This window comes from Lampris incognitus, chromosome 11 (genome assembly GCF_029633865.1).
Source record: "Lampris incognitus isolate fLamInc1 chromosome 11, fLamInc1.hap2, whole genome shotgun sequence".
In the NCBI taxonomy this organism is placed as follows: Eukaryota; Metazoa; Chordata; class Actinopteri; order Lampriformes; family Lampridae; genus Lampris; species Lampris incognitus.
The window spans coordinates 27,584,681-27,612,150 of NC_079221.1; the positions used below are offsets into that span (position 1 = coordinate 27,584,681).

Genomic DNA, 27,470 nt, shown 5'->3' on the forward strand with positions numbered 1-27,470 from the left:
TAGATCTAGAATCATCACAGATCAGTACATCATTGGTGGGTCTTCTGCTCGCTCTTGAACAGGAAAAGATTTTAAAAAAAATATCACTGGGAATAATATCATTAAAATTCAACATTACAAGCTTGGGTAGCAATTAGAAAATTAGAAGGACAAGAAAGAATGCTATCCTCCCTCTCTCCAGTATGGGGTAATATTGACTTTTCCCCTGGAGTTACAGATGCTGGATTTGAGCTATGGCAACATAAAGGGATCATCACTATAGGTCATTTATATGAGAAAGACATAATGTTTTCATTTGCGCAATTACAACAGAAATATATCTTACCCCAAAGTGTTTTTTTTTTTTAGATATCTACAGATACGTAGTAGTTTCTTGCACAGCAAAAGGGACACTGGCTTTAATTGCCAGCCCTCCCCGATGGAAAAGATACCTTTGGACCACCTCTTCTCTTTTGTTTGTTTGTTATTGTGTTTTTATACATGTATGTTCTAAAAGAAAAAGTAAATAAAGGTACTGTTTAAAAAAAAAACAGCAAATTATCACAAGTTCTCAGACAGACAGGAAATTGTTCCGACTCTGATACAATATGAAAAAAACAAACTTTATGCACAGCAGTAAATTGTTGTGATGTAAGGTTATGGTTGAAACCACGAGCAGATTGCACAGCACCAAAAAAAAGTTCAAGATAATGATAATAATCATCATTACATTTATATAGCGCTTTTCTAGACACCCAAAGCGCTTCACATTGAAAGGGGTAACTCATTTCAACCACCACCAATGTGTAGCACCCACCTGGGTGATGCACAGCAGCCATTTTGCGTCAGAATGCTCACCACACATCAGCTTGAGGTGGAGAGGGAGGAATCATTGAGCCAATTACATGGGGACCAGAGGGAGAGAGCCAGGTTTACGAATTTTGCCAGGACACCAGGGTACCCCCTACTGTTTGCAATAAGCGCCATGGGATCTTTAATGACCACAGTAAGTCAGGACCTCAGTTTAATGTCTCATCCGAAGGACGGCATCTCCTAAACACAGTGTCCCTGTCACTGTATTGGGGCACTGGGATTTGATATTTTTTCCAGTCCATTCCATTATCCAAGCCGCTTATCCCAATCGGGGTCACTGGATGCTGGAGCCTATCCCAGCAGTCATTGGGTGGCAGGCGGGGAGACACCCTGGACAGGCCACCAGTCCATCACAGGGCCAACACATTCACACCTAGGGACAATTTATTATGGCCAATTCACCTGACCTACATGTCTTTGGACTGTGGGAGGAAACTGGAGGAACAGACATTGGGAGAACATGCAAACTCCACACAGAGGACAACCTGGGATGACCCCCCCCCCAAGGTTGGACAACCCCAGGGTTCAAACCCAGGACCTTCGACTGCGCTAACTACTGCATCACCATGCCGCCTGGATTTGATGTTTGTTGGCTTGGCAGAGGGGGTGGAGCAGTGACCGGGATGGCTCGGAATAGTAGGGTGATTGAACGGGTACAATTGGGGAGAAAAACGGGTGGGAAATCCAAAAAAAGAGAGAATACCTTAAACTTTTGCCTGATTCATTTCCTGTCATGTGACACAGTAAAGCCAATGGAACACCAGAAAAAGTTTGTTGCAGCAGCTCCTCACAACTGTGTGATATGAGATGCTTTATCCTTCATAGTCTTAATAACACTCTTCAGTGATTTGACTTTGACTTTTAAACAGAGGGACTTCTGCTGTGAGTAATTTAACTTCTTCAATTCACATGTTTTCTCGTTACTCTTGTTTAGTTTTTCTTGCAATTTTCTTGGTGAATCAACAATGCAGTAATCATGTTCACAGAGTGTTGTATATTTGCTGGCTTTGCTTGCATGTCTTTTTCCCTTTCAGTTTGCTGCTCATCCACATGCTGCCTCTTTCGTGGCCTTTTGTTTACCTGTAGCGTACAAAAATTATAATACTATGACTAGGAATTAACCAGGCTCCCAAATTTTGACCAAATTTATTTTGTATTTGAAAAAGCAAAGACCATATGGCTGGTATAACTTGGGGATTAAAAAAAAACAAGAGCAAAGATTAAAGAAAGGATTAGCAGGCATATGTATATTTGTCATGTTATGTCATACTTAGTAGATCAGTAAAAGAGCTATATACCTTTTGAAGATGTTTTGGAATTTTTTTGAATATTGTTGGTACTGCATGAGCCCTCAGTTGGAAAATTTGCCCTTTCCTGTCTATATTTTCCTCTTGAAAATGATCTGGGTATACTTTGGAGTGTGGTGTGGGTGACCAGTCCTCACGACACATTTGAACAAGCCATTGTTTTCTTTTCACAGGATTAGATGGAAATCTATTGATGGGAAATGACGCTCGTCAAAATATGGCAAACATTTATTTATTTGATAATACAAGACAATCCATAAGCTTGTGTAGTAAGTCATAAGCCTGAATGCACCTCTTGCATCAGACAGCAAGGAGTGAGCCTAGGCTAGTAGCAGCAACAGAAGCAGAACTTACCCATGAAAAGTCCTTGGAAATTGCAGTTTTATCATTGTTTCATCGTCTTCACTCCCTTCACTGTAACTCTGAACATTTTCTGTTTCATTTCCAAATTTTCCACACTTGCTACAATTGAAAGCACAGCACTGAGTTCCCTGCTTCGCCATATTTTCTGTCACATTTCATGGTAAGATTTGCAGATCTGGGTCCATCCAATATGGCCTCGCCCTGGCTGCAATTTTAAGTGCTGAGAACAATGGGCAGCTCGATCCAGTCTTTTTTTTCTTTTTTCGAAGATCAGTGTTAATAATGACTTGATTTGCAAAAAAAAAAAAAAAAATTGGTGTGGTGTACATGGTAACAAACTTTGCAGGACACCAGGACGGAGAAACGAGGTGTGTATGTTGAGTGAGTGATTTGGATTTGTATCATGGAAACTTTAATGCTGCAGTGAAAATACTTTGAGGACATTGCTTTTACATTTTTACACAAAATGTACTTAAAAAAACACTTAATGGTAAATAAAGTTGAACCTGAACCATGGGTAACTACTAACCTATAAAATGAACCATGAAAATGACTCCTAAGCTCAACATCAAGCCATGAAACCACCTGGTTACACAAGGCACATGATCCGCAGATGCCAAACATGTCTCAGCCTCGGTGAACGTACCATACCATGGCCACATACATTACAGTGTGTGTGTTTGTGTGCATGTGAGAGAGAGAAATATCAGGTAGATGGAGAATATCAAATGGGAGTGTGAAACCCAGAGATTGACCCTCACTGTTCAGAGAGGGGGGGGGGGAGAAAGGAGACCACTATGGCCAAACAAAGCCATCTTTTGATCAACCTAGTGAATGCACTCCCTCACGCCAGTAATCCAACCATCCACCATCCCCATCAAATAAAAAAAACAGGGTTGCAGTCTTCAAACCAGTTGCCAGCACTACCTGTTGTTAGGCCTATGTTCTCCGCTGCTTGTGTTTCAGTTTGAAGAAGGGAGTTGTATGATTATGTCCTCCAAAGATTGCACAGCCCAACTCCTGTTGTGACTGCCAAACTCTTAAATGGTTCCAATCAGATACTAGAGCACTCAGACTCTCTGTCTCTCTGTCTCTGTCTGTCTGTCTGTCTCTCCCTCTCTGTCTGTTTCTCTCACTCTGTGTGTGTGTGTGTGTGTGTGTGTGTGTGTGTGTGTGTGTGTGTGTGTGTGTGTGTGTGTGTGTGTGTGTGTGTGTGTGTGTGTGTGTGTGTGTGTGTGTGTGTGTGTGTGTGTGTGTGTGTCCCGTTTTGTCTGACTGATTTCTCTTTTTCAGCCTGGGCACAGAAGAGCCTAAGCTTAGAGAGTCCAAGTCATTTATCAATAAAAAAATGAAACACACCAACGTGAATAAGACAGAGACAGTCAAACAGACTTAGGAAGAGGGAGAGAAATAGAAAAGGGGGAGAAAGATTGCGAGGCTATGTAAAAAATGATATGTAACCTGAAATAGCGCTGCAGGTTCCTGCCACACAAACCTTGTGTTATCACACTGCTGTGCAATCTATAGTCGAGCCAACTCCATGTTAACTTTTGCAGCTCAAGACAGTATAAAGGGCATGCTTTAAAAGAAGGGAAAGAGTTATTAAAAAAAAAAAAGCTTGTAGGTAGAAAAATTAGATTAGATCCAATTCTGTGACATTAAATCACAAAAGATGCATTACATAAAATCTTATCAAACTTTGAGAATCTCTGTGAGGAAATTGACTTGTGTTAGTCAAGAGAAAATAAGAGGAAAAAAACATACTGTAACACAACCAACAGTAACACTGGGAACAATTAAAACATGAGAATATATGAAATAATAGCACATGTGCATGGTGCAAGTGCAGCTGTAACACTAGCCAAGACTCAAGTTTTTAGCAATGACGATACAATATATGATGTAATATAACAGTTGAAATAGAGAAAAGCTCTCAACTGTTCTTCCCACCTTCGTCTGTTTACAAAAAAAGAATTGTGACAACACATCTCTGACTTGAAGTTTTGTTTGAAGTTCTATAAAAAATACTGTCTCAGGCATTCGGATGGCATGGCGGTCTATTCCGTTGCCTACCAACATGGGGACTGCTGGTTCGAATCCCCACGTTACCTCCGGCTTGGTTGGGCATCCCTACAGACACAATTGGCTGTGTCTGCGGGTGGGAAGCCGGATGTGGGTATGTGTCCTGGTTGCCAAACTAGCGCCTCCTCTGGTCGGTCAGGGCAGGGAGGGGGGACTGGGGGGAATAGCGTGATCCTCCCATGCGTCAGGTGAAAAGAAGTGGCTGGTGACTCCACATGTATCAGAGGAGGCATGTGGTAGTCTGCAGCCAGCTCGGAAGAGTGGGGTAATTGGACAGTACAATTGGGGAGGAAAAAGGAGAAAAAAAAGAAATACTCTCTCAAATGAATGATTAACTGTGCGTAAAATCAATGCAGAAATAATTTCTTATGATAACTAAACTGTAGCTGGATGAAGCATCTTTGTTGTGGAACTTCATCCTACTGTGGTAGAGTCATTTGAGCAGTGGCCCTCTGAAACTAAACCAAATCACCGCGCGAGCTTTGGAGAGACCTCACTTCGATGTTTAGGCCGGTGAGCAGTTGCACCACCTCACGTTGTTATCTCTTCCATCGATCAACACCTAATCTTCTGTGTTGGTTATGGCAGGAGAGTCAACAAAGCCTAAGACTGGCGCCTCTTTATGATGTCTCCATAATGTCTAATGATTGGTTACACTGTTCGCTCTTTAACTCAAGGATCCCAAAATCGGTCACTCTGTTAGCTTGTTGTCTTTTTACTTCTAAATCAAGGAGCGCAATGCCACAGATTTTGGCGAAGTGTCCAAGATGTCAAGGATGTCCAGTAGGGTGTAGCCAAAGGACTTGTGTCATTGAACAGAGTTTAATTCAGTATCATAACATATAATCCAAGAGTAATCCAAATCCAGTGAGATGTATGCTTGGATTTATTGAGATTCATTGACATTGCCTGACATGCATTTATATGTATGCGTATGCTGTACACATGCATTGGATCCCTCCCTACCCTGACCCCTCTGTTAACCGTTACCATACTGTACACACATACACACACTGACACTCACTCTCCCTGACCAGGACTAGGGTTCATATCCTGCCCCTCAACACACTCACACGAACACATATTCATTCACTTTTCCCTTAACCTAACTAGGTTTCATTTTCACCCTCCACACTCACATCTGCCCCCCGCAGGTTTGGAGGACTATCTGAAGCGGTACAGAGAAGGTATGAAGAGGGTGCTAACTGCATTTGGACCTGTGCCAGACTTCAGCGGTGAGGCAGCCGAGCGCATCACCAAAGTAAGTTTAATGGCAGTACTACTGTGTGTGTGTGTTTGTTTCTGTGTGTGTGCCATGACGGCCAGGATTGCCTAGACGTAGAGAGACCACTTCATAAATGAAGGGCCACAATGTCCATAACATTGTCCTGACTGGGTGACCTTGAGCATGATTCCGGGTAAAAACAAAAAAAGAAATGCATGATTTGAAGTCGCACTAGCCCCAATTGACATTCAAAAAGGTGCAGCTTTAAAACAGACCCTATCTTTTTTCTTTTTTTTTCTTGCTTCACATGTCTCTCTACAGATTCAATTCACAGAAGGGAATGTTCCAGAATGGAGCGTTTAGTTTTGCGTAACGGTAGACCTTACCGTGCCGATATACCGTGGAGCACCCAGCGCTAATTAGACATTACTCAATCACATGCTATCACAGGCTGTTTAAATGTTAGCCATACTCAAACCAAGGTAGTCATGTGAGGACACCCTGACCCACAACAATAACTTGTTCCTTTCTCGTGATGTGGAAACAAATGGGGTCAGCGGCGATCCCTTGTAGAGAACAATTTTCCTCTTTCTTGCTTATTCCTGGTTTTAAATGTCTGTATGTATGTATGTATGTTTTTATTTATGCATGCATGTATGTATGCATGTATGTATAAGTATGTATGTTGAAATATCTTCTGAGTCGGCACACATGAATTGGTAACCACTGTATAACCACAGGATATTTTTTATTGAGATTTCTGCTGGTGATTAGGGTGATTTAGACAGCTGAGAATCAAGAACCCAGCAGTATTATTGTGGATGAGAACATCCTCCCTGATATTATTGCTATATTAAAAAAAAAAGATTGTTTTTCACTATCCTCTATTGCTGACATCTCTTAACAGTGCATTGTTCAGTGTGTAAGTACTGTTTGAAGAGGACCCACAATTTGCAGATTTGCTGTTGTTAGTTATTTCAGCTAACAAGTTGCGCAAAGATATTTATTGATTCCCCGAATCCCTTTTCTCTGTGGCCCACTTGATATTCTTAGGTCCCTTTCACACTTGAAAGTCCAAACCAAGGTCTGAACCAGAGTCTGGTTCTGGTGCTTTCACATCTGTTATTTTATAGTCATTAGGTTCAGGACTTTTGCTTTCATACCAGCGGACCTTGACTTGAACTTTTGGCTCGTTGTTGCCGCCAGGCGCGCTCGTTGTTGCCAGGCGCGCTCGCTGTTACTAGGTGTTACTGTTTGTGTTTGTTTTATTACTTCCTATGATTGATCCGAAAGTCCGAACCTTTGATTTCACATTAGACATTCATGAACCTTGGTCTAAACCGAGACTACCTCCTGAGCTTGGACCAAAGACCGAGTCTTTGGTCCCTGTACCCTGGTCCAAGAGGTTTCACACCTGGCAATCTGGTTCGGACTTTTCTGGAAAGTCTGAAAGTCCGGACTAAACAACATAAGTGTGAAAGGGCCCTTAGTTGTGCAAATCCTTTTAGATTCCTAAATACTCTTTTTCTAGATATTCTTGTTGGGTAATGTACATTGGTGAAATTCTTCATATGTGCAAACTTACTTGTCAAACAACAAATCTTGACTTTGAACAACCCGTTTGCTTTCTGTCTGCTTATCATCTCCTAATTCACCATTTATTGTCCCTGCTGTCTGCAGGAGATGTGTGAGCTGATCCCCGGTGATGGGCGGCACCTGTCTGCCCGGAGGGAGAGGAGGGACCAGCTCCTCATGGGTCTGGCCATGCTAAAGAAGCAGCACTGAGGCCGGCGTCCGGGGCCCACAGTCATGAGCAATGCGCTTTGTGGCTGCTGACCTGGAGACTGCAATGTCTCTGACTGTGCATTTCTTTACAATCAGGACAGCCAATTGGTAAATTGCTCTGAGCAGCTAATTTTAGTAGATTACAGTGATGTTACAGTTAAAAGTGGCATGATGAGGTTTTGTCTTAGAGGTCATGTGCCTTTCCTTGTCAGGGATCATAAAAATTGACTCAAGTTCATGCCAGACCATTTTCCATTTTCTGTCTAGCATGCCTAGAGAACACAGCAAGATTTCCGCTAAAAAAAAAAAAGAAAGCAGGATCATTAACCAATTCCTCTCTATGGAAAGAGTCAAATCTGTACATGATTGATTCGTTTCCCCTTCTCTGTGTTGGCACCCCACTAAGCTTGGGATGGGGACGGGTGGAGGAAATTACACATTGGGTTATGTCTTTAGAAGTCCTGATAGATTTAGATCTCGCGGTAAGGCCACAAGAGGACTGCTGAGTGCATAAATCAAAAACATGAAACGATGAGACCTGTGTTGCTTTAAAAAGAGGCTTTGTGGACTGGCTGTATGCAACGCTGGGATGATTCAACATTATGCCACCACTTTATTTAGCTGATCGCCCATGTGATATTGTCACTTTCAAGGCAAATCATTTAAATCAAGTCCATCTATGACATTTATAAATCATATCTTAAATTTGTATATTTTTAAATCTACTAAAGTTCAATGACACTAACACACACACACACACACACACACACACACACACACACACACACACACACGTACGATGTGGGAGACAATGCTCGGGATTGATGCTTTCATGAAGCCCACTGTGGTTGTCCTAATGGGAGTAAGATTTGGTTTGTATTGAACTAAATACTGTGAAAACTGCGGAATGACTGTTTGATCTTTACATGATGTTAGCCTCTTGTAAGGAATTTGATCTGTCGGAAAGAGCAATGTGATCGTAAAGCCATATGGGAATGAACTGTGATTTAGAGCTGTACAAATTCAGTTTGACTTGACTTGTATTTGGGGGAATGAATTTTGATGATCCTAATATGCCTTACCAGTATAGCAGCCTTAACTGCAAAAAAATAAAAGAAAATTAAAAGAAGAAAAGAAACTGCGTCACACAAATGATAAATATGTGATTGATTTCTCTATCCTGAGGCTCTTGGTGTGGTCTGTTTGTTTCTTCAAAGAGAAATAAGACATGGACATCATGCTTGTCATGGGTGTTGCTCTCTCAATGCTGATGTTAATTTGGGTTGACAGCACAATTAATTTGCTTTGTTAAAATTTCAAAAGAAAAAAAAGGTATTGGCCTTGTTATAACCCATCACCGTCAGCTGTCACAACTAGACGAAAGGGATCGTTTCGATTATCGAGCATTTTCTAAAGGGGCATGCAGTGTTAATGGAGAACAGGGGTAGCGACGGATCCAGTTTGTCTATGTGTTAAAGTTGAAATCATTCGATGATTATCCTTCATTGATTTAATTGCAGCCTTCATGCAAAGTTTAAAAGCAGATGACCTAGTGAAGGTATTTGACAGCTGTGGGAGCCGGACCGGTTCTACAGGGGCCGCGAGCCTGTGGCCCCGCCCCCTCCTCCTCCCTCCGTGTCTGCGATGTAATTAATCCTCTAAAGACTCAGGTGAGGTCTGTCCGTCCACACCGCCGCCTCCAACCCGCAGGGAAGGTCTCAAGCAAATAGGCGACTAGGGAACTTTTTATTATTATTATTATTAGCAAATAAAATAAAATAAAAACAAACAACGTTCGGATTTTTTTTTCTTTTTCATAAGGCAGCAAACATGATGCGTCTGTTTTAACTTGGGGAAAGCCTGCTGGTCACAGAATCAGGTGAGTTGATGTTCCCAATATTAAGTGACCTCATTTCAGGTGTGGAAAAAGTGTCGGAAAAACTTGATTAGGAAAAAAAAAACCCACGAAAACAAAGGAATTTGGTATGTACGGCTATATATCTTGGGCAGGTTTCATTGTTTTGTGTAATTCAACGAAGAATCGTTTAGGCCCACGTATTTGGTAAAACGCGGTCCTGCATTCCCAGAAAAGTCGCCTAAATTATGATGACTGTTGAAAGAGATGAAAGCCTGGCAGAGTGGATGCACGTTGATTTTCCCGCCTCACCACGAGAATTTGTTGTTTGTTTTTTTACATTATTTCAGCTGAAGAGAGTGAAGAGCCAGCTTGAAGAGATTAGGCCCAAAATGTCTTGTTAAACGTCTCATTTTTTCCCCCCTGACTGGTCTTAATTAAGCCCAAACGTCCGTAATTCTCTCGTGTCTGCTTCAACAACCCTTTACTGCCCCGACAAGGAAAATATAACCCACCTGATGAGAACAGACTGGCCCATAACACCTCTGCGTTTGTGCGTCCGTCGTTTCCGAGTATTGTTGACAACAAACCGAGTGATAATCTACGCAACTTTAATTATCGATTTCATATTATCACAATATGAGCAGAAAATCTGGAGTGGATGGGATAGATGTTTTAATATGGAGCAGCAGGGTGACTCGCACGTGCACCAGTATAAAAATACTGCGGGTTCGAGTCCCGTTCATGACACCCGTCAGTCAACTCTCAAAAACCGCAATCCCAAATATAAAATGTTAATGATCTAAGAATTGTTCACTTATGTGTCAATAACCCCTAATGATAACAAATATAATAATTAGGGGTGGAAAAATAGGTTTATTGATATGGACCAGCAGCGTGAGGGACATGCTATGTACCGGTAATATTGCGGGTTCGAGTCCTATTCATGACACCCTGCTTTGTCTGGTCTTTCCTTCCACTCTTCCTCTTCCACTCTTTAAATAAAGCAACAACGCCGGATATATGAAGGTGTAGTTAATATCAACGGTCTAAGAAAAAGGGATAAGTCAATACCTTTCAAAATTCGTCACACTCTGTTGAACTCCTTCTCCACAGGTGGTCTAAGCGTCCGGGGTCCTCACCATCACAATGAGCTGGACGGCGCTGTATGCCCAGCTGGGCGGCGTGAACAAGCACTCCACCAGTTTGGGGAAGATCTGGCTCTCGGTCCTCTTCATCTTCCGCATCACCATCCTGGTGCTGGCCGCTGAGAGCGTATGGGGAGATGAGCAGTCAGACTTTACCTGCAACACTCAGCAGCCTGGCTGCAAGAATGTCTGCTACGACCACTTCTTCCCTGTGTCGCACATCCGCCTGTGGTGCCTGCAGCTTATCTTTGTCTCCACGCCAGCCCTGCTGGTGGCCATGCACGTCACCTACAGGAAGCGAGAGGACAAGAGGACCATGCTGGCCTCCAACGGCGGCGAGAAGGCCACAGAGACCGACCTGGAGACACTGAAGAGGAGGCGTCTGCCCATCACCGGCCCACTATGGTGGACATACACCTGCAGCCTGTTCTTCCGGCTCATCTTTGAGGGCGGGTTCATGTATGCCCTCTACTTTGTCTATGACGGCTTCCAGATGCCCCGGCTGGTGAAGTGCGAGCAATGGCCCTGTCCCAACAAGGTGGACTGCTTCATCTCCAGGCCCACAGAAAAGACCATTTTCACCATCTTCATGGTATCTTCGTCAGCTATCTGCATGGTGCTGAACGTGGCTGAGCTGTGCTATCTCATCGGCAAGGCATTACTGAGGTGCTCCAACAGGGTGTCTAAGAGGAATGGAGCCTACACCCACCCTAACAGGGTGACCTCAGACAATGTCCTGCTGCAGAATGAGAAAAATGAGTTGTTCCTGATGTCGGCCCCGGATTCAACCAGCAACAAGAGCAAATGAGGTCACTATACTGCTGTAGAGTTGGATCCGAGTCCACATCTTAACCCCAACCCTGCCAAAAAGGTTTTAGTTTTACTGTAGCCTGTGTCTACTGTTTTTAATCAGACTGACAAGGTACGTCCCCTTGAAGGATGTCCCCTTGAAATTTTCCCTGACAGGATGAGAAGGCTTGTAAATCCTGTTTCTTAGACTAGGTGACACTTTAAAACAACATCAATTCAAAAGATCACATTAAATTTGTCAGGGCAATGTGGCAAGACTTCTTGAGCCTACGGGGAATAACTTGATGTGTTGCTGCCTGGTGAACGGTGCATGGACGTGATTGGCACCAGGGTTTATACCTCCGAGTACATGGATGAATACTGTCTGTTGTCCTGTTTTAGAGACTATTGAGGAATTTGTAGAAGCCCCGCACCGTTGTGAATGATATAGTCACATGATTTAACTGGTAAATTCCCCATCAGTGTTTGTTACTGTAAGACCTTGTGTGTAGTCGACTTTTCATAGAGCTGATGAAACATACTTGATTCCTCCTACTTTAATAGATAAGCACCTTCCGAATTTTTACAAATATCACCCTGACTCCCTTTAAGGTAGTAAAATTAATGATTTTTTTAATAGAAAAGATTTGTTGACTTAATTTATTGATAATATTTTAAAGTTGCTTGAACGTGCCACCGTCCGTCTCGGTGGACCAGAAGAATGAGACGACAGTGACCCCTAGTGGGTGAAAGTGTCGCCTGCAACAGCACAGAACAAGTGAAGGGGGAAATAGAAGTTAACATAAAAAGGCCCTCAAGTGCCTTTTATGATTTCCGTCGTCTTGTTTACAAGAGTTGACGTTTTAGTGTGATGGTTTATGAATACACATACACGCACACTCAATAGGTGAACATCATCTCCTGTAAACAAGTTAAATGACTGAAACGAATAAATGAAGCATGGAAACATTTTGAAGTTAAAAGTGGCTTTCAGTGAAGTATATATTAGGTGTACTACTGCCAAAAGTTACACAGACAAGACGGGAGTTTGAAGAGAATGAGCCTGATGTATTAAACTGGGCGAAATATGAACTTATTAGAGTTCAAATTTTACATTGTATATAGTTGCTGCTCCACGATAACCTTGTAGACTCACTACTTAACATCTTTTGTTTAGCTTGATATTAAATGTTAAGCAACCCTCAATCCTTCTGGCTACCATTGGAAAAACACTTTTTTCTCTTTTTTTTCCCCCGCACGAGTTATTTTAATATGCCGCAGCGATTTAATCATCTCCAATCTGGTTAAATTGGAAAAGTGCGTGTTTACAATTTGAATTAAAGAATGGGTCTGTTTATTTTCATACGTTTGTCTATGGATTTACTTTCCTCGTGTGTGTGTGTGTGTGTGTACCTACTGACCCCAGCTGGCTGTATAGTGTCAGCTTTCAGCGCGCGTGCCTTAACTTAGACGCCATGCTAATCACTTGCAGCCCTCCCAAATGTGAGTTACACCAGGGCTGATCTTGAAGTGAACATGTTATTTGTCCTCCGTTCGTCCAGGAATAGAGAAATTGGACCGGTCACACCTCCGCAATGTGCAGGAGTTAATCGCCCTTATGTGTAACGGCATAACGGTGATGTCGGTGTCGTGACGTGGACGGTAAAACTCTCATCCGTGTTGTTTTTTGTTTCATTCATAAGAGCCGAGCCACACGTCAACATGGAGCACGATACCAATACACACACATCACATAAATCAGAGGAGTCATCTGTAGCCTACATGACTTTCATCATGCAAGTTATATGAATGAGGTTTTATGCCAAATTGTGATCAGCTTTGCATCTATTAGCTTGTTTTATTAATGTGGCAAGAGACAATTCTTTTACTTCTTTTTTTTAAGAATAAACATTAAAACTCTGGTCCAGGAACTTGTTGCTGTCCATGTTTTCACAGTTCATAACAGTAACAGTAATTGTTGGACCATTTTCTAACCGTGAGATTTAATACTGAATTGTGTTTATTATAGGCTAAATTTATTTTGTACTTTTTGTCTTACGTGTGCACTTTGACCCTAATTAAAACAACTTTTTTTGATAAATTAATGAAACAGTCCTGCCTGGTTCATTTTGTGTGTGTGTGTGTAACATGGCTGACTCACGCCCGCGCGCTTACAGTATGAAGAGCTGTACATTAGGTCTATTCTCTCCAACAGGTCCACACCGGATTAGCCTGTAAAGAACACTTTCAATTACCTTACATCATCAATATCTATGACTGAAAGTTATTTTGAGCCGAACAGAACAGTTCTCTCTCTCTCTCTCTCTCTCTCTCTCTCTCTCTCTCTCTCTCTCTCTCTCTCTCTCTCTCTCTCTGCTTTTTTTTCTCTCCTACATAACGCGTCTTAACGATAACCGGCTATGTGTGTGTATGCGCGCGCGCGCGTGTGTGCGCGCGTGCAGCCGGAGTGGTGACTTGTCGGAGTGGACGTAGGGGCGTGGCGTGATCTGGGACGGGCCCATGATGACTCTGTCCATTCACTCATGCATGGTCACACAATGTGACAGTCGCGATGGCTGCAAACGGGAGACAGCAGCGCTTTACGGTGCCCCGACTCCAAGGTCCACCCGCCTCCAAACACTAGAGTCCACTTTTCTGGCGCAAGTTTGGGCCGAGACAGACTCGACGTGTTAAAAGAAGTTCGTTGCATGAATAACTCGGGCCGGCATCATTTAAAAAGAGTTTGGTAAGCTGGCAGAGGTGCCAGGTTTTTTGGGGAGGGGAGGGAAAGGGGAGAGAGAGAGAGGGAGAGAGAGAGAGGTGGTGGTGGTGATGGTGATGGGGGAGTGGGGTGGGGGAATACCCGGGTACCTTGGGAGGTCTATATGCTTTTCAACGCACTCAAAATAATGGCACCTTTGGCAGATGTTGGATGTTGCGTTCAGTATTTAAGTATGGCATCTCCCCTGTAAAGGTATGACGCAAAACTATGCATATTCTCCTCCTTAGTCCTATGAGGTACTCACACGGATGCTGAAATCCCAGACTAATTAATAACAAATAGGCAAATGGGATTAAAGTGTCCCCTGTTATAACGAGAGGGGGACAAAAGCGTTTCAAAGGTTGGCATGTTAGAAGGGAGTCAATGGACACTCTGGCACACTCTGTATTGTCAGGTTGGGAGGTATGTCTTTGTATTTGAACTTGGCCGTGTCCACTTTGATCGTGTGTAGCTCTGCTTTACAGCTAATGTCACACGACATAACGCAAATGTACACCTACAACAGGCCTGGGTGATGAGGATGTAATGTTGTATGTAGCTTATCTAAGGCAAACCGCCTCCAATAAACTGTAAATGACCGAAAGGCATTTGCTACAGCGACAAAGATAAGGATGGATATGTCAAAAACTCTAACAGGCGTGTTTTTCCCCAGTCACATCCACAGTAAGTATTAACATGGGTTAGTTAAAAAGGCAAATTTTCAGATCTGTTGACTTGACCTGAACAGTCTGTTTTTTTTTTTAGTTTGGAAATAGATAAATAAGTAAGTCCTATTTAAGGGGGAAGCCATCTGAAATATTTTTCTACCTTTTTTTGCCGTGCTTTTTGCACCCTTTGATCAATCAGTTAACCAATCTATCACTGAACCAATCAATCAGTCTATCGATCAATCAGTCAATCAATTGAACACAACGACTGAACCGGGGTGTGATGTGGAGAATTCCCTGTTTGTTAAACTGTACTTTTCTCTTGCAGGTGTCACACATTTTATGAACCCTAGTCGATGGATTTATTACCCTTAACACAAGAAAATTTTAGTAAGTTTCCCCCTCCCCTCTTCTCTGTCACTGTTTCGTTTGCGTGTTTGTTTTTCTTTGTGTATTCAACAGAATTAGCGATGGGCATTTGCTGTCATGTTCATGTGCATTTCCTAAACGATGTATAAGCGGATAAAGAGTACGATCTGGTATAAAGGCACAGTATCCAGCCCCTCCTGTCTTCTGCCACCGCCTAGCAGAAACCATCTGAAATGTGGTTTTAACATGTCCAATTTTTACGCATTTTTACGCCTTTTTTAACGCCTGCTACAAGGTTTGTTCATCCTAGTTGCTGTTAGAAAGGAAGAAAAAAAATCTGATTTAAAATTACAACTAAATGGATGTTTTCTCCTTTACATGTTTAAGGACGGCTGTGTATAAGGCATAAATGAAATACCCTGACTCACTAATACTTTTAACAGGCTGATTTCCTATAGATGGTCCAACATGTTTGGTTTTGCAAGTTACAGCTTTAGATTTGACCTTTTGGCTTTAGGTGATTTCTGCAATGGGAAGGTGAGACAGACTGTGAAAGAGAGCGGGAGGGTTTGTGTGTTTGTACGTCTGCTATCTGTGTCTATGAATGTCTCTGCTTTGTGTGCGTGCGTGTGTGTGCGCAAGAGTTGTGTGTGCGTGTGTGTGTTGCTGTGTGCATGTGCACGTGAGCGTGTACATGCGCGCGAGTGTGTGTCTGGGCGTGCACGCGTGAGTGTGTGTGTGTGTGTGTGTGTCCCATCTCTGCTAACTGCTGTTTTCGAACATTATAATGTTGATCTCAGCACATGCCTGCTGGGCAGTGAAGCGAGCAGGTGAGAGAGCGAGAGAGAGAGAGAGAGAGAGAGAGAGGGAGAGAGAGAGAGACGGGGAGAGTGAAATACGGCCGGCTCAAACACCTGGCCCATACAGTACATTAGCCGCTAAATAGCAGCTGGGTGTTTGAATCACGGGCCCTCATGAAGTGCTGTGTTATGCCTTTCGATTGCCACCGCTGTCTACGGCACACATAGCTATCTGCAGACGTCCATAAATACTTCGATTCGCCAAAAGCGTTTGATGTTTTATGTAACCGAAAAGAGAAATATGTCAACGAGGGGGCGACACAACCACCCGTGTTTGTGTCCTCTCGTCTCCTTGTGTTCTCCAACATACAGACAGTTTAACGTCAGGGTAAGGCCGATGAAAACGCCCTCACTGAATGAGTGTGATGACCAGGTTGTGGCGAACGTTCAGACATTCACAGCGTTTCGATCTGTTCAGCAGATTCCTTGACGTTGCCCTCTCTCTCGCTCTCTCTCTCTCTCTCTCTCTCTCTCTCTCTCTCTCTCTCTCTCTCTCTCTCTCTCTCTCTCTCTCTCTCTCTCTCTCGCTCTCTCTCTCTCTCTCTCTCTTTTGTTTTGTTTTTTCACTTCCTTACATTCTCCTTTTATTTCTTTGTTCCCCTTTTGTCCACCCCATTGTCTTTTGTCCACCTTTCTGTTCACTCCAGCCTGTACTCTCTCCTTAGGCTAGAAATCTTGAAGCATGGGTGACTGGAGCTTTCTGGGGCGGCTGTTGGAAAACGCTCAGGAGCACTCGACGGTCATCGGAAAAGTCTGGCTGACCGTCCTCTTCATCTTCAGGATCCTGGTGCTGGGGGCCGCCGCCGAAGAGGTGTGGGGCGATGAACAGTCAGACTTCACCTGCAACACGCAACAACCCGGTTGCGAGAACGTCTGCTACGACGAGGCCTTCCCCATCTCGCACATCCGCTTCTGGGTCCTGCAGATCATCTTCGTGTCCACGCCAACGCTCATCTACCTGGGCCATGTGCTGCACATCGTCCGCATGGAGGAGAAACGGAAGGAGAAGGAGGAGGAGCTGCGCAAGGCGAATCGATTCCAGGAGGAGAAAGAACTCCTGTACAGAAATGGAGCGGAAGCGGGTGGAGCAGGAGGAAGGGGCGGCGGGAAAAAGGAGAAGCCGCCCATCAGGGATGAGCACGGCAAAATCCGCATCAGGGGCGCTTTGCTGCGCACCTACGTGTTCAACATAATTTTCAAGACCCTGTTTGAAGTGGGATTCATTTTGGGCCAGTATTTCCTCTATGGCTTCCAGCTGAGGCCCCTGTACAAGTGCGAGCGGTGGCCCTGCCCCAATGCCGTGGACTGCTTCATATCCAGACCCACTGAAAAGACCATTTTTATCATATTTATGCTTGTGGTGGCTTGCGTGTCTCTTTTGCTGAATTTGTTAGAGATCTATCACCTCGGATGGAAGAAAGTTAAACAGGGGATGACGAATGAGTTTGCGCCGGACCACGAGTCCCTGCGCCGAGCCGACATTGCGGAGCCCGAGAGCATGGTCCCGCCCTCCAGAACTGCCCCGCCCAGCCTCAGCTACCCTCCCAACTACACAGATGTGACGGCGGGCAGCAGGGCCTTCCTACCCACCTCAGCAGCAGCAGCAGGGGTCGTGACCTCGTCGGGCACGTTGAAGATGAACGACCTCCAGCGGGAGGAGGGTCTCCGCCAGCCCTCCCCCTCCTCCCACTACTATATCAGCAACAACAACAACCACAGGCTGGCCGCCCAGCAGAACTGGGCCAACCTAGCCACCGAGCAGCAGACTCGGGAGATGAAGGCCACGTCCCCCTCACCCTCCTCATTCTCCTCAGTCAGCAATGCTAAAAACGCGCAGCAGCTGCCCGCCGATGCTGCCCTGCTTCTCCCGACCGGCGCCGCCGGCAAGGCCAACAACAGTGACATCAGCAACCCCAACACCGCCGCTGCTACGACCACCACGACCGCCACCGCTCTCACCACGACGACCAGCAGCAGCGGCAGCAGCCCCAGCCCCGGCTCCAATGTGGGCAGCTGGGGGGGTGGGAAGAGTGAGCCGGAGGAGGGCCACGTCACCACCACCACAGTGGAAATGCATGAGCCTCCAGTGACGGTCGGCACAGACCCTCGACGGCTCAGTAGAGCAAGCAAGAGCAGCAGCGTCAGGGCCAGACCAGATGACCTGGCTGTCTGATCCCCCCCCCCCTCCCCCCAGAATATCCACATACACACCACCCTACACCTCAGTAGGTCCTTTCCTACCCCCATCCCCTTCCCTTTACATTCCCTAGCCCCAGATAAGGCGTGACTCTGACACAAATCATACATGAACAAAACAAGCAAAGTTAAAACAAACAGAACACACACACACGCAAACACGCACACACACACACGCACGCACAAAAGAGGAAGGGCGACTTAGACAGGAAAGTGGAGACTGGGGGTTACACAAGGCTGGAGTGAGTTCACCATCGGCAGTTTGACGTTAACAGTGCAATCGGTGAGTTGTAGACTAATTGAGGCGAGTTTTGTCGTTTGATGGTCTTAGTCGTGCGCACAAAGTATGACTGTGCAGTTGCTAACAAGCCAAATTGGTATACAAGCGCTGGACAGAACTGGGAGGACATTATGCTTGTTATGAGTCTAGATTAACATGGACACATTTGACCAAAGAGTTTGGTTTGATTTAGGTCACAGCGGAAATATTTCAAGATGTTTCTTCTTTTTTCTTCTTTTTTCCTTGCTTGTTTTGTTAAGCCTAAAATGGACCGACTATGAAAAGAGACACTTTTTTATGTGGAGGAACCACAGGTAGTCGGCATTGTTTGTAAAGATACCATATATTGAATGTTTTAATATGCCAGGTTGTACATTCATGCATCAGGTCAATCCATTTTTCTATACCTTCATCAGGGTCCTGCAAGCAAAATCAGCGGCGTTCAGGTGCCGTGCATGCTCTTGAACTTTACAATCAAAAGTGCCATGGGTGACTCCTGAATGACAGCTTGTTCCATTTGACCTTTCACCTGGTAGGCCTTCGACTGTGACACTTCCTAGATTTGTGCACATAAGCACGTGTTGTTTTCCACATATTTCATTCAGGAAGTAGATATCTAGACCGACACGATCTGTGTTTTGTACATGAATACAGTACACGTTAAGCTACAACTCATTGATTCACCAACAGATCCGCAGGCAGACATATTCTGGCTTGGTTTTTACCCATTATCCACTCTTTGGGTGCGGGTAGAGACAGATGAATATTTGTGTTGAGAAGGAATGAAAAGGACTGAACTGATTTTTATATTAGGCAGTTACTGTCTAGTCCACTTCCTTTCCCATAAGTCCTCATAATACACTTAAACAAGAAACGGATGGAGTGATATGGGTCAAAACCATTGGTCAAACTCTTACCTGCAATACCAGCTCTCACCGGGTTTCTAAAACCGATATTTGAACCCCCCCACCCCCCCCGCCCCGCAAAACCCAGTCCATCACACCTGCCTCCGTTGACCTGACATACGATGACATGTCTGAGAGAGCGACACACCCTTGTAACTGCACAATAACAACAAAAAAGCTACACTGATTTAAGAGTCACACATCTGGGGCGTAGAGGGCCACCATCTGACAAACAGATTATCGACGTTTTTCAAAGCAGAAGCATGTTTAATTAAACAAAAGACTATCGAGTCTCTATTTAGACGATTGGCGGTTATTGTCACCACCAGAAAACACAGCCCTTTTTAATCATCTCATCTTCATGTTGAGAACAACTTTTGTGTGTTAAGAAGGTTCTCACTCTCACTCATTACATGTGCTACTTCATTGGTTTTATTCTGAAAAGTGCTATTTTTTTAAAAACTGAATTGAATTATACTCGATAATTGCATACCTGTAGTAGTCGGTTTGTGATTGCAAAACAGCTAAAGAAAAAAAAAAGGACAAAACAACTACTGGCGTTGAGAGTGTCAAAATGCCAGGGTGCGGTCAACCTCGACGGTTTCTTTTTTGTCGTGTTCATCTTGATGCTTAGAGATCTTTAATGAATCCACACTTTTAACTGACTACTTCACCTGTTGTACACCATTGGCGTCTCTCTGTCCTGTGAATGTTAATGCACTAGCTATCTGGTCACCTCACAACTTAGGCACTCACTTTCAAACAGGATCTCTGCCAACAACACTTAACAATTAACTTAACAGAGCCCTTGTTTCAGCGTCTAAACCGGTTTATTAACTGTATGTGTGTGTTTGTTTGTTTGTTTGTGTGTGTGTGTGTGTGTGTGTGTGTGTGTGTGTGTGTGTGTGTGTGTGTGTGTGTGTGTGTGTGTGTGTGTGTGTGTGTGTTTGTTGGGGGGGGGGACTGATGTAAGGATGCAATAATATTGGACAGGTAGCTGTTGAAAATCCTCCCTCGCATAGGAAGTTCTTTCAGGGCCACGACAACACATGGCAGTTACCAGCTATAGAAGCTAAATGAGTAGAACGGACATTGAACTGTTTGCCGTGGTCGTTTGGGTAGTTCAAAAGTAAATGGCGATTCTTGTTAGTTGTTATGGTGACAACGCACCTCAGTGGGGCCTTAAATGTTCGTACTACTCCACTGCTCGTTTGGTCGTTACTGCAAAACCTCACCTCAGTGAGTCCGCGACTTAAAAAACAACAAAAAAACAAAACAAAAAAACAAAAAACAAAAAAACATATATATATATAAGAGTCCGCGACTTGCCGCAAGTCGGTTTATACGGAAGTTTATACGGAAGTTAGCCCGCTATAACAGTCACAGTTCTTGGCAATGGCTCAATTAAAATGGCTGCCGCTCTGACCTCCCGGCTTATGTCGATTTGAATGGGAATGACCTTTCTACTCTTATTCAGTTTCTATGGTACCAACCAAACCAAATGTTTGGGCGTTTTACGGACATTCTGTTGCACCTGCATGGGGATGGTGTTTTCAATTACACAATATCGTTGTGTCTTTATAATAGTTTCCCATAAGTTAATGAACAGGTAAACACACAAAATGAGACTACTATAAAGTAAAGTGAAACTACTTTAAAAAAAGGGGGGGTGGGGGGGGGCTAGAACATGAATGGCACTGTATGGTGTGAAAAATATATGTGCCCATATAGATATCATGTTTCATGCTGCTTGTTATTTCAGATATGAGTTGCCTAAAATAATCGCAACTCACGGCGAAACGGAAACACAGAGGAGACTCATGCAACTTGTTATCAAAACAAGCAGCCTTTACAATCCGTGTTCATCGTACCAAATGGCAAAAAAACAAAAAACAAAAAACCCTGTTATCTGCATTTGTTTTTGGTTCTTAAAGTTTACATTTTAGTAGTTGATAAAGATTTGCACATTTAAGGCAAAAATAATGCTGTTCTATGATGCTAATATTGGTAGTAGTAGCAGTAGAGAGAATGACACTAAACTGCCAATCTCTATGATCCTTAAAGGAAAAAAATATGTCTTAAACCCGAAAAATACAGCGGCTCTTCACAGCAAAGGCAGTAGAAAAAAAAAAGCGGAAAAAACTTAATTTGAATGTAGAGATACACACAACAATGTATTTATTGTTTATTTCTTCAAAGCTCATGGTCTGAAACCGACGAGTTTGAGGATGGGAAGAAAAAAAACAAGCGAGAGAAAGAATAGTTTTTGAGTATTTTCTGTGTTTTCACTCAATGCTTGATTCACTGCATCCTCAAAAGCTATGGGATTTGCCGGCTAGACGGTGACAGCATGGCGCTCCGCTGTTGAGAGACTGTTGGCCCCCGGTTAGCGGGCCCCTTCCCCAATCCTCCCTGCATACAGGCTCCTGACAGTATATGTATTGTTTAAGATCTCCCACAAATGAAGGCCCTCAGCCCAAACTCTCTCTTCCTCTGTCTCATGCCGAGCAGAATTTCCTCCGGCTAGTCGGGGAGCGGGAAACCACTCGCTATGCTCAGAACAGCAACCTGTTTTCGATGCTGTCTTAAATGAGAGAAGTGCCTTGTGTATGAATGATTATTTTGTAAGAACAAGTTGATGTAAATGTTCATTTACCTCAAATGTTTACAAAACTGTTACTAAATAAACTTTTTTGTACCATATTGCCACTGTTCTCCGTTCTTGTTTTCATTTTCACCCCGCCCATCGCTAAATCCAGCCAGCTGAGTTTAAATGCTGTTTGTTCCCTGTATCCTTTGTTAGCGACGTATGTGAATTACGTGGAGCATTTAGATATGGCGCAGAAAAACGCTTGAAGGACAATTGTTGGCCTTTTGCTTTCAATTTCAACTATGTAAGAGGCATTGGTCTGCTTTATCGTTGATAGCTGACTTTGCAAAAATCAACAGTGATTAGCCTACTATTAAACAGTATCGTGACTGTTTGCGGTCTTAGTTACTTAGTTTTTTCTGTTTTAATGATATTATCTTCTTTCCTACACGAGGCAAAGGTTGGAATACACCCTCAAGCATTTCAGCCAGGTTTCTTTTTTTTATAATTTATTTTACAGACATTATGTGTCATTGTAAAGACACAGCTAGGGATGGAACCTGTGATTTCCGGTTTCCAGGCCTGAAGACTTGCCATTTGGCCGCTACGCTTGACCTTCACAAAAATAATAATGTCATCCAGTAATCAAAACATAAGGCGGTGCTCAGCATTTGGCTGAGCTGCCACTTAAAGGTGCTTTAAATGGGATTTCGAACAGAGCAGCAAGCTTTCTATTTGCTATGTGAAGAGATAGTGGAGTACGTCCTGAGCAGAGAATGAAGTCACACTCCCTCTGTGTGTGTTGTAATCCGAGTTTCTCTGTTCTTCATTTTGGAAGCTGGTCCGGCTGCGCGCGCGTATTAGCACATGCGAGGAAGCTAGTATTAGCAGGATAGCTAGCAAGCTAATAATTACTTTATATGGATTTAGATCACTCGTCAGATCAAAGAAGTAGCTCCTTACCAAGCTGAATACATTACTAATGTTAATAAAATAACTATACTATATAAAAAAATCAATATTCCAACCAAGGAAAGAAAGAATAGCCAAGAACACGAAGGGAGAGGGGAGATTTGGTTTGGTTTGATCTGAGATGCTGGTAATAAGTGCCTTTAAACTAGCCTTTTCTAATTTCAAAGTCAAAGTCAAATATTTGACCTCCTATTTTCTTATGGGGTTTCCAAGTGCACACAGACATTTGAAATACGGATTTAAATGGCAATAATGTGTTTCAAAGTAAGGACATTTTTTTTATATCACCCAGAAAACATGCACTACCAGAACAAATGTAACAAAAGTATATGGTATGTTATGTAGTCGATTGACCGTTTTTGTCAAGGGCAGATGGGTGATTTGATCAAGAGAATTCAGTAATTATACTTTGCACCTCATTCCTTATTTCCTACAACAGGCAATTGTATTCTGGTGTCATGAAAATAGCCCAGCGCTGACACTGCCAGGGTTAAGGAGCTCTTTTCCCTGTCCAACTCAATGGACAGCACAGCATCGTCAATGCAAGGGCGCGAGGGGAAACATGTTCCCTAACACCGCCAGGATGGTCCCTAACACTAACACTCAAAGCTTAGTCCAGTCACCCATGTTTAAAACAGCACTGAAAGACATAAATCAAGATGTGGGATTTGGGAAAAGCAATTTTTTTCAGACTGTGATACTTTTCATTTTAGGCCCCTAATTCATTTCTAGCAAGGATTTTCCTTTGCTTTCTGTGTAATATTGTCCATGTCACCGCTGGGAGGGCATTTGCAGTCTCCTCTTTGTATACTCTTTAACCTCCGACCTCTAAACGCCTCACTCCTTCACTCTGCATTCCAATGGAGGATGTGAGAATGTGACGCTGAGTCAAGGATGGAGAGGGCGGGCATGTGGGAAGGGGCATGGAAACACCTCCCACACAATTTAGAGCACACATCCAGACATAATTAAAGTAAAGAGGCCGTGTCAGTCTTACACCAAAGAGATAAACATCTATCATGGGGTCATTTCGCGTTGTCACACAAGACCAACCGACAATTTGCGACACTCTGCAGTACATGATGCAGGTGAGCCAAGTTAACAGCTACTGGGGAAGTTCATTCTCATCACCTTCGATGTATTCGGCCTGAACCGCCAACAACGGCATGTTCAAGTGCAAAGAAAGAGACGCAGGGTGTAAGTTTGAATGAATACGAGAGCTCAAAATTGATCATTTCAAAAGATCCCTCTTAAATTTGAGTCTGCTTTGAACTCTCTAATCAGCCGTTGCCTCATTAGCTGTGAACTCGAGGGTATGACATTGTGTTAGAAGCTCACATCAGCTTTTGTTGAGGACATTTTAGAAAGTGAATGTGTAAAGACTATCTCACTGTAGGAATTCACGAGTCAATGATTTTCTCTTTGTTAAAAAAAACAAGCTAGCAGATCTCAATCTCACAACAAAGGTCCTGGCACTATCACAAGATAAATTAACTCTCACTATAACAGCTCTTGGTTTTTTTTTATCACTTGATCCAAACATCCTTTTTCAGCTCTAGTTAGTAAGTCATGAAGTATGTTTTTTAGCAACCTTGTGCAGTGCATTTGACATCTTAAGTAAGATATCTGTAAAGGGAAAAAAGGCAGCGTAGATGAAAGGTGTGAAATAACTAACTACCGAGGTAGGGAAGTAAACACCATAGAGTGTGCATTGTTTTGCAGTGAATACGCAGCATTGGGTCCAGTGAACCAAGCCAAAAGCAGAGTTGAGTACATGAGTGCTGTGCTCTCAGGTCCAGTGGCTGTAGAGTGATTGGAGATAGTTGGTGTGTTGGCAGGACTTGAAGGTCCAGCCAGTCACTCACATCACCTACCTGGTGGCAGACCAACAGGAGCTGCACTTTGTTCAGTCCCTCTGTATCCCCCAACAACAGCCATTTAAACCCTGCTGGCAATAGAGAGGAATATTTAGCTTGTCTTTGGATCTGAAATTAAACACTGAAGAGCAAAGCTTTGGATTTGCTTTGAAATACTGTCTCAATAAGATTACACTCATTAGAATAAAGAATTTTTTAAAATTATTATTATTTGGAGTGCTTATTTGTTCAAATCCTCATTTTTAAACACCCAGCTCTCATCCAATTGGTAACTAATTTTACCCAAAATGTGAAGAAAGACACTTAATTTCAAGGTTATTCATCTCAATGGTCCCAACTTTTCTATTTCCTGAGGTAGCCCAAGCCTTTGTCAGGGGAAAATGGCTGGTGAAAGAGGATGGTGCTGTCTGTCGGCAGGCCTCTAAGACACCAGCATGCAGCGTAGGACTGACAGCAGCCTATTTATAGCCTTTAATCACCTAACAAATTCACACTCAGTCCACAGCACAAATACCTCAGCCCCCCTTTATGTATTTCAGGAGTGTGACAAATTTGTCTCTTGGAGGCATGACCATTGGTTCATGGAAAAATAGCTTAAAAAAAGCAACTTGTGTTATGAGAACTTATTTACCTTCGGTCACAGTCTGTCAGACTGGAGGTCTTGGATGCAGTAGGGCTGTGTGAAAAATACAAACCAGAGTGAGGTGTTCGTTTAAATTCAGTTACAATGATTTGATGTTATTTTTTATCGAAGAGGTTTTCTTGTTACAAAAACAACTTGACAAACAGAATCCCAGGTCCCAGATCATACAACAGTTTCTCCAGATGTTCCTTGGTATCTGCAAGAGTTGCCATGGCAACCAGCACAGCATGACTAGCTGTAGTTTATGTCAGTGGTTCTCAATCAGGTCCCCAGATACCACCTGTACTACTTGCCGGTTTTCTATCCTGCCAGGTGGTTCATGACGTACACCCACTGAGTCAGTTATTCCCGCCTCCAGTCAAGGGGGGCGTTCAGACCTGGAACAACAGGTGAACGTATTTATTGACCCGGCAGAAGAGAAAACCAGCAGTACTGGTACTACCTGAGGACCTGATTGAGAACCACTGCCATAAACTATAACTAGCCATGCTGTGTTGGTTGCCTTGGCAACTCTTGCAGAAACCAAAGAACCATCTGGAGGGCTTTCTTGCCTTCTCCAGTTGTGTACTTCCAATTTTGTTTACCACCTCAGAGAAAGTGCCTCAGACTGTGCACCGACCTTTATTATAGCTGTGTATACGTCATAATACACCTGTATGAATGTGTGCTTCAATGTATAGATACTAAGTATTTATTACAGAAAAAAGTAGCATTTGATAGTATTCATTGTTGGGCTGTATTCTTTATGTTTGAACAAATCTCAATGGCACAAATAAGCAGAAATTCCATGGGTGTTTGTTTCGTGGTGACACTGTTGTTCCCCGATTAGTGGTTTATTCTCATTGTGTTTTATTTAAATCAAATATATCCTTTATGAAAAATGTTTCAACAGTAAAAGTGATGTAATATTACAGCATCTTTACAGCGTGGGTTGGCTTGTTTTGACTGTCCGTCCCATAGGAAGGAGGGGCCTGGGGGGAGCGAGCGAGGGGGGGGGGGCGCATCATATCATACTGTGGCCAGAGATAACGTGAACAGAGGTCAGCTCATCAGGGACACCTACAGGCAATCCCAGAGCCTTTTCTTTTTGCCCACAATGCATCTGGTTAACTTGAGCATAGTGTTTTCAGCACCAGAGGCCAGGCTACAGTTTGAAAGTTTTTCTACAACATTTTGCCCTTTTTTTATGAACACCACAGCATTGCTTTTATTTCAATCCCAAACCCCCATAGTCTTCTTTTTTTCTAATTCTTGGCTAAAAGTTTTTTCATGCTTGTTTTTTCACAATTTCCATTTTACATTTACACTTTGAGGCGTTAATATCATATGCAAGGACTTCAAAAGACAAAATCCTTTTTACATGTGTTTTATTGATATTGTGCACATCAATTAAAAGAATAGTGGCGTTCTAGTGCCCTGACTGTAGATGGGGGAAAAAATATTCCTACGGTTACATTTTGTATGTGTGTGTGTGTGTGTGTGTGTGTGTGTTTTACAGGTCAAAGTTCATGACTGGAGTTTTTGATTTCATCTCAACAGAGATTATACCCATAAATGCTCTCAGATGATAAACAGCCAAACTGGTGAACCCACAATGATTTTTGTCAGTGATGGCAGATTTAATATATGATTCTTCATCTCTGTTTCGTTGTGCATGGCGCCGGGTAAAGACTTAGAGATATGAAAAGAGTAGAAGAAGAAGATGATGAAAGCGAAGAATGTAATTCAGGGAAGGGAGCGGGAGAGAAAACTAGTCTATCAGAAGAATTGGGCGATTGCCGTATGCACTGTGTCCCTACGGCTCTCCAAATAGGGACGGGGGCCCAAACTAAATTTAACCTCCCCCCCCCCACACACACACGCACACACACACACACACATCAACCCCCACCCCATCCCAGAACATAGCTCTGGCAACAGCCAAGGTTAAACTGTTCTCAGTA

The 27,470-nt window shown here is 43.3% G+C and overlaps 3 protein-coding genes across 3 annotated transcripts in view; all 3 read left to right on the forward strand.

Annotated features, from left to right (window-relative positions):
• LOC130120335 (lambda-crystallin homolog) overlaps positions 1–8,751 on the forward strand; it is a gene marked incomplete at its 5' end in the record, with an annotated part of 33,043 nt that extends 24,292 nt beyond the window's left edge. Inside the window, 2 exons of the mRNA XM_056288885.1 lie at positions 5,759–5,865; positions 7,510–8,751. Coding sequence (XP_056144860.1) covers positions 5,759–5,865; positions 7,510–7,614 — 212 coding nt within the window. The remainder of the gene's footprint in view (positions 1–5,758; positions 5,866–7,509) is intronic.
• Positions 8,752–9,320: 569 nt separating this feature from the next.
• Positions 9,321–13,485, forward strand: gjb8 (gap junction protein beta 8). Its single transcript, XM_056289760.1, has 2 exons — positions 9,321–9,493; positions 10,586–13,485. Exon 2 carries the CDS (start codon positions 10,619–10,621, stop codon positions 11,423–11,425), a length of 807 nt encoding a protein of 268 aa, XP_056145735.1. The 5' UTR covers positions 9,321–9,493; positions 10,586–10,618; the 3' UTR covers positions 11,426–13,485.
• A 3,261-nt stretch (positions 13,486–16,746) lies between these two features.
• gja3 (gap junction protein, alpha 3) lies at positions 16,747–18,237 on the forward strand. Its single transcript, XM_056289759.1, has one exon. The coding sequence runs from the start codon at positions 16,747–16,749 to the stop codon at positions 18,235–18,237; it is 1,491 nt and encodes a 496-aa protein (XP_056145734.1).
• Positions 18,238–27,470: the final 9,233 nt, after the last annotated feature.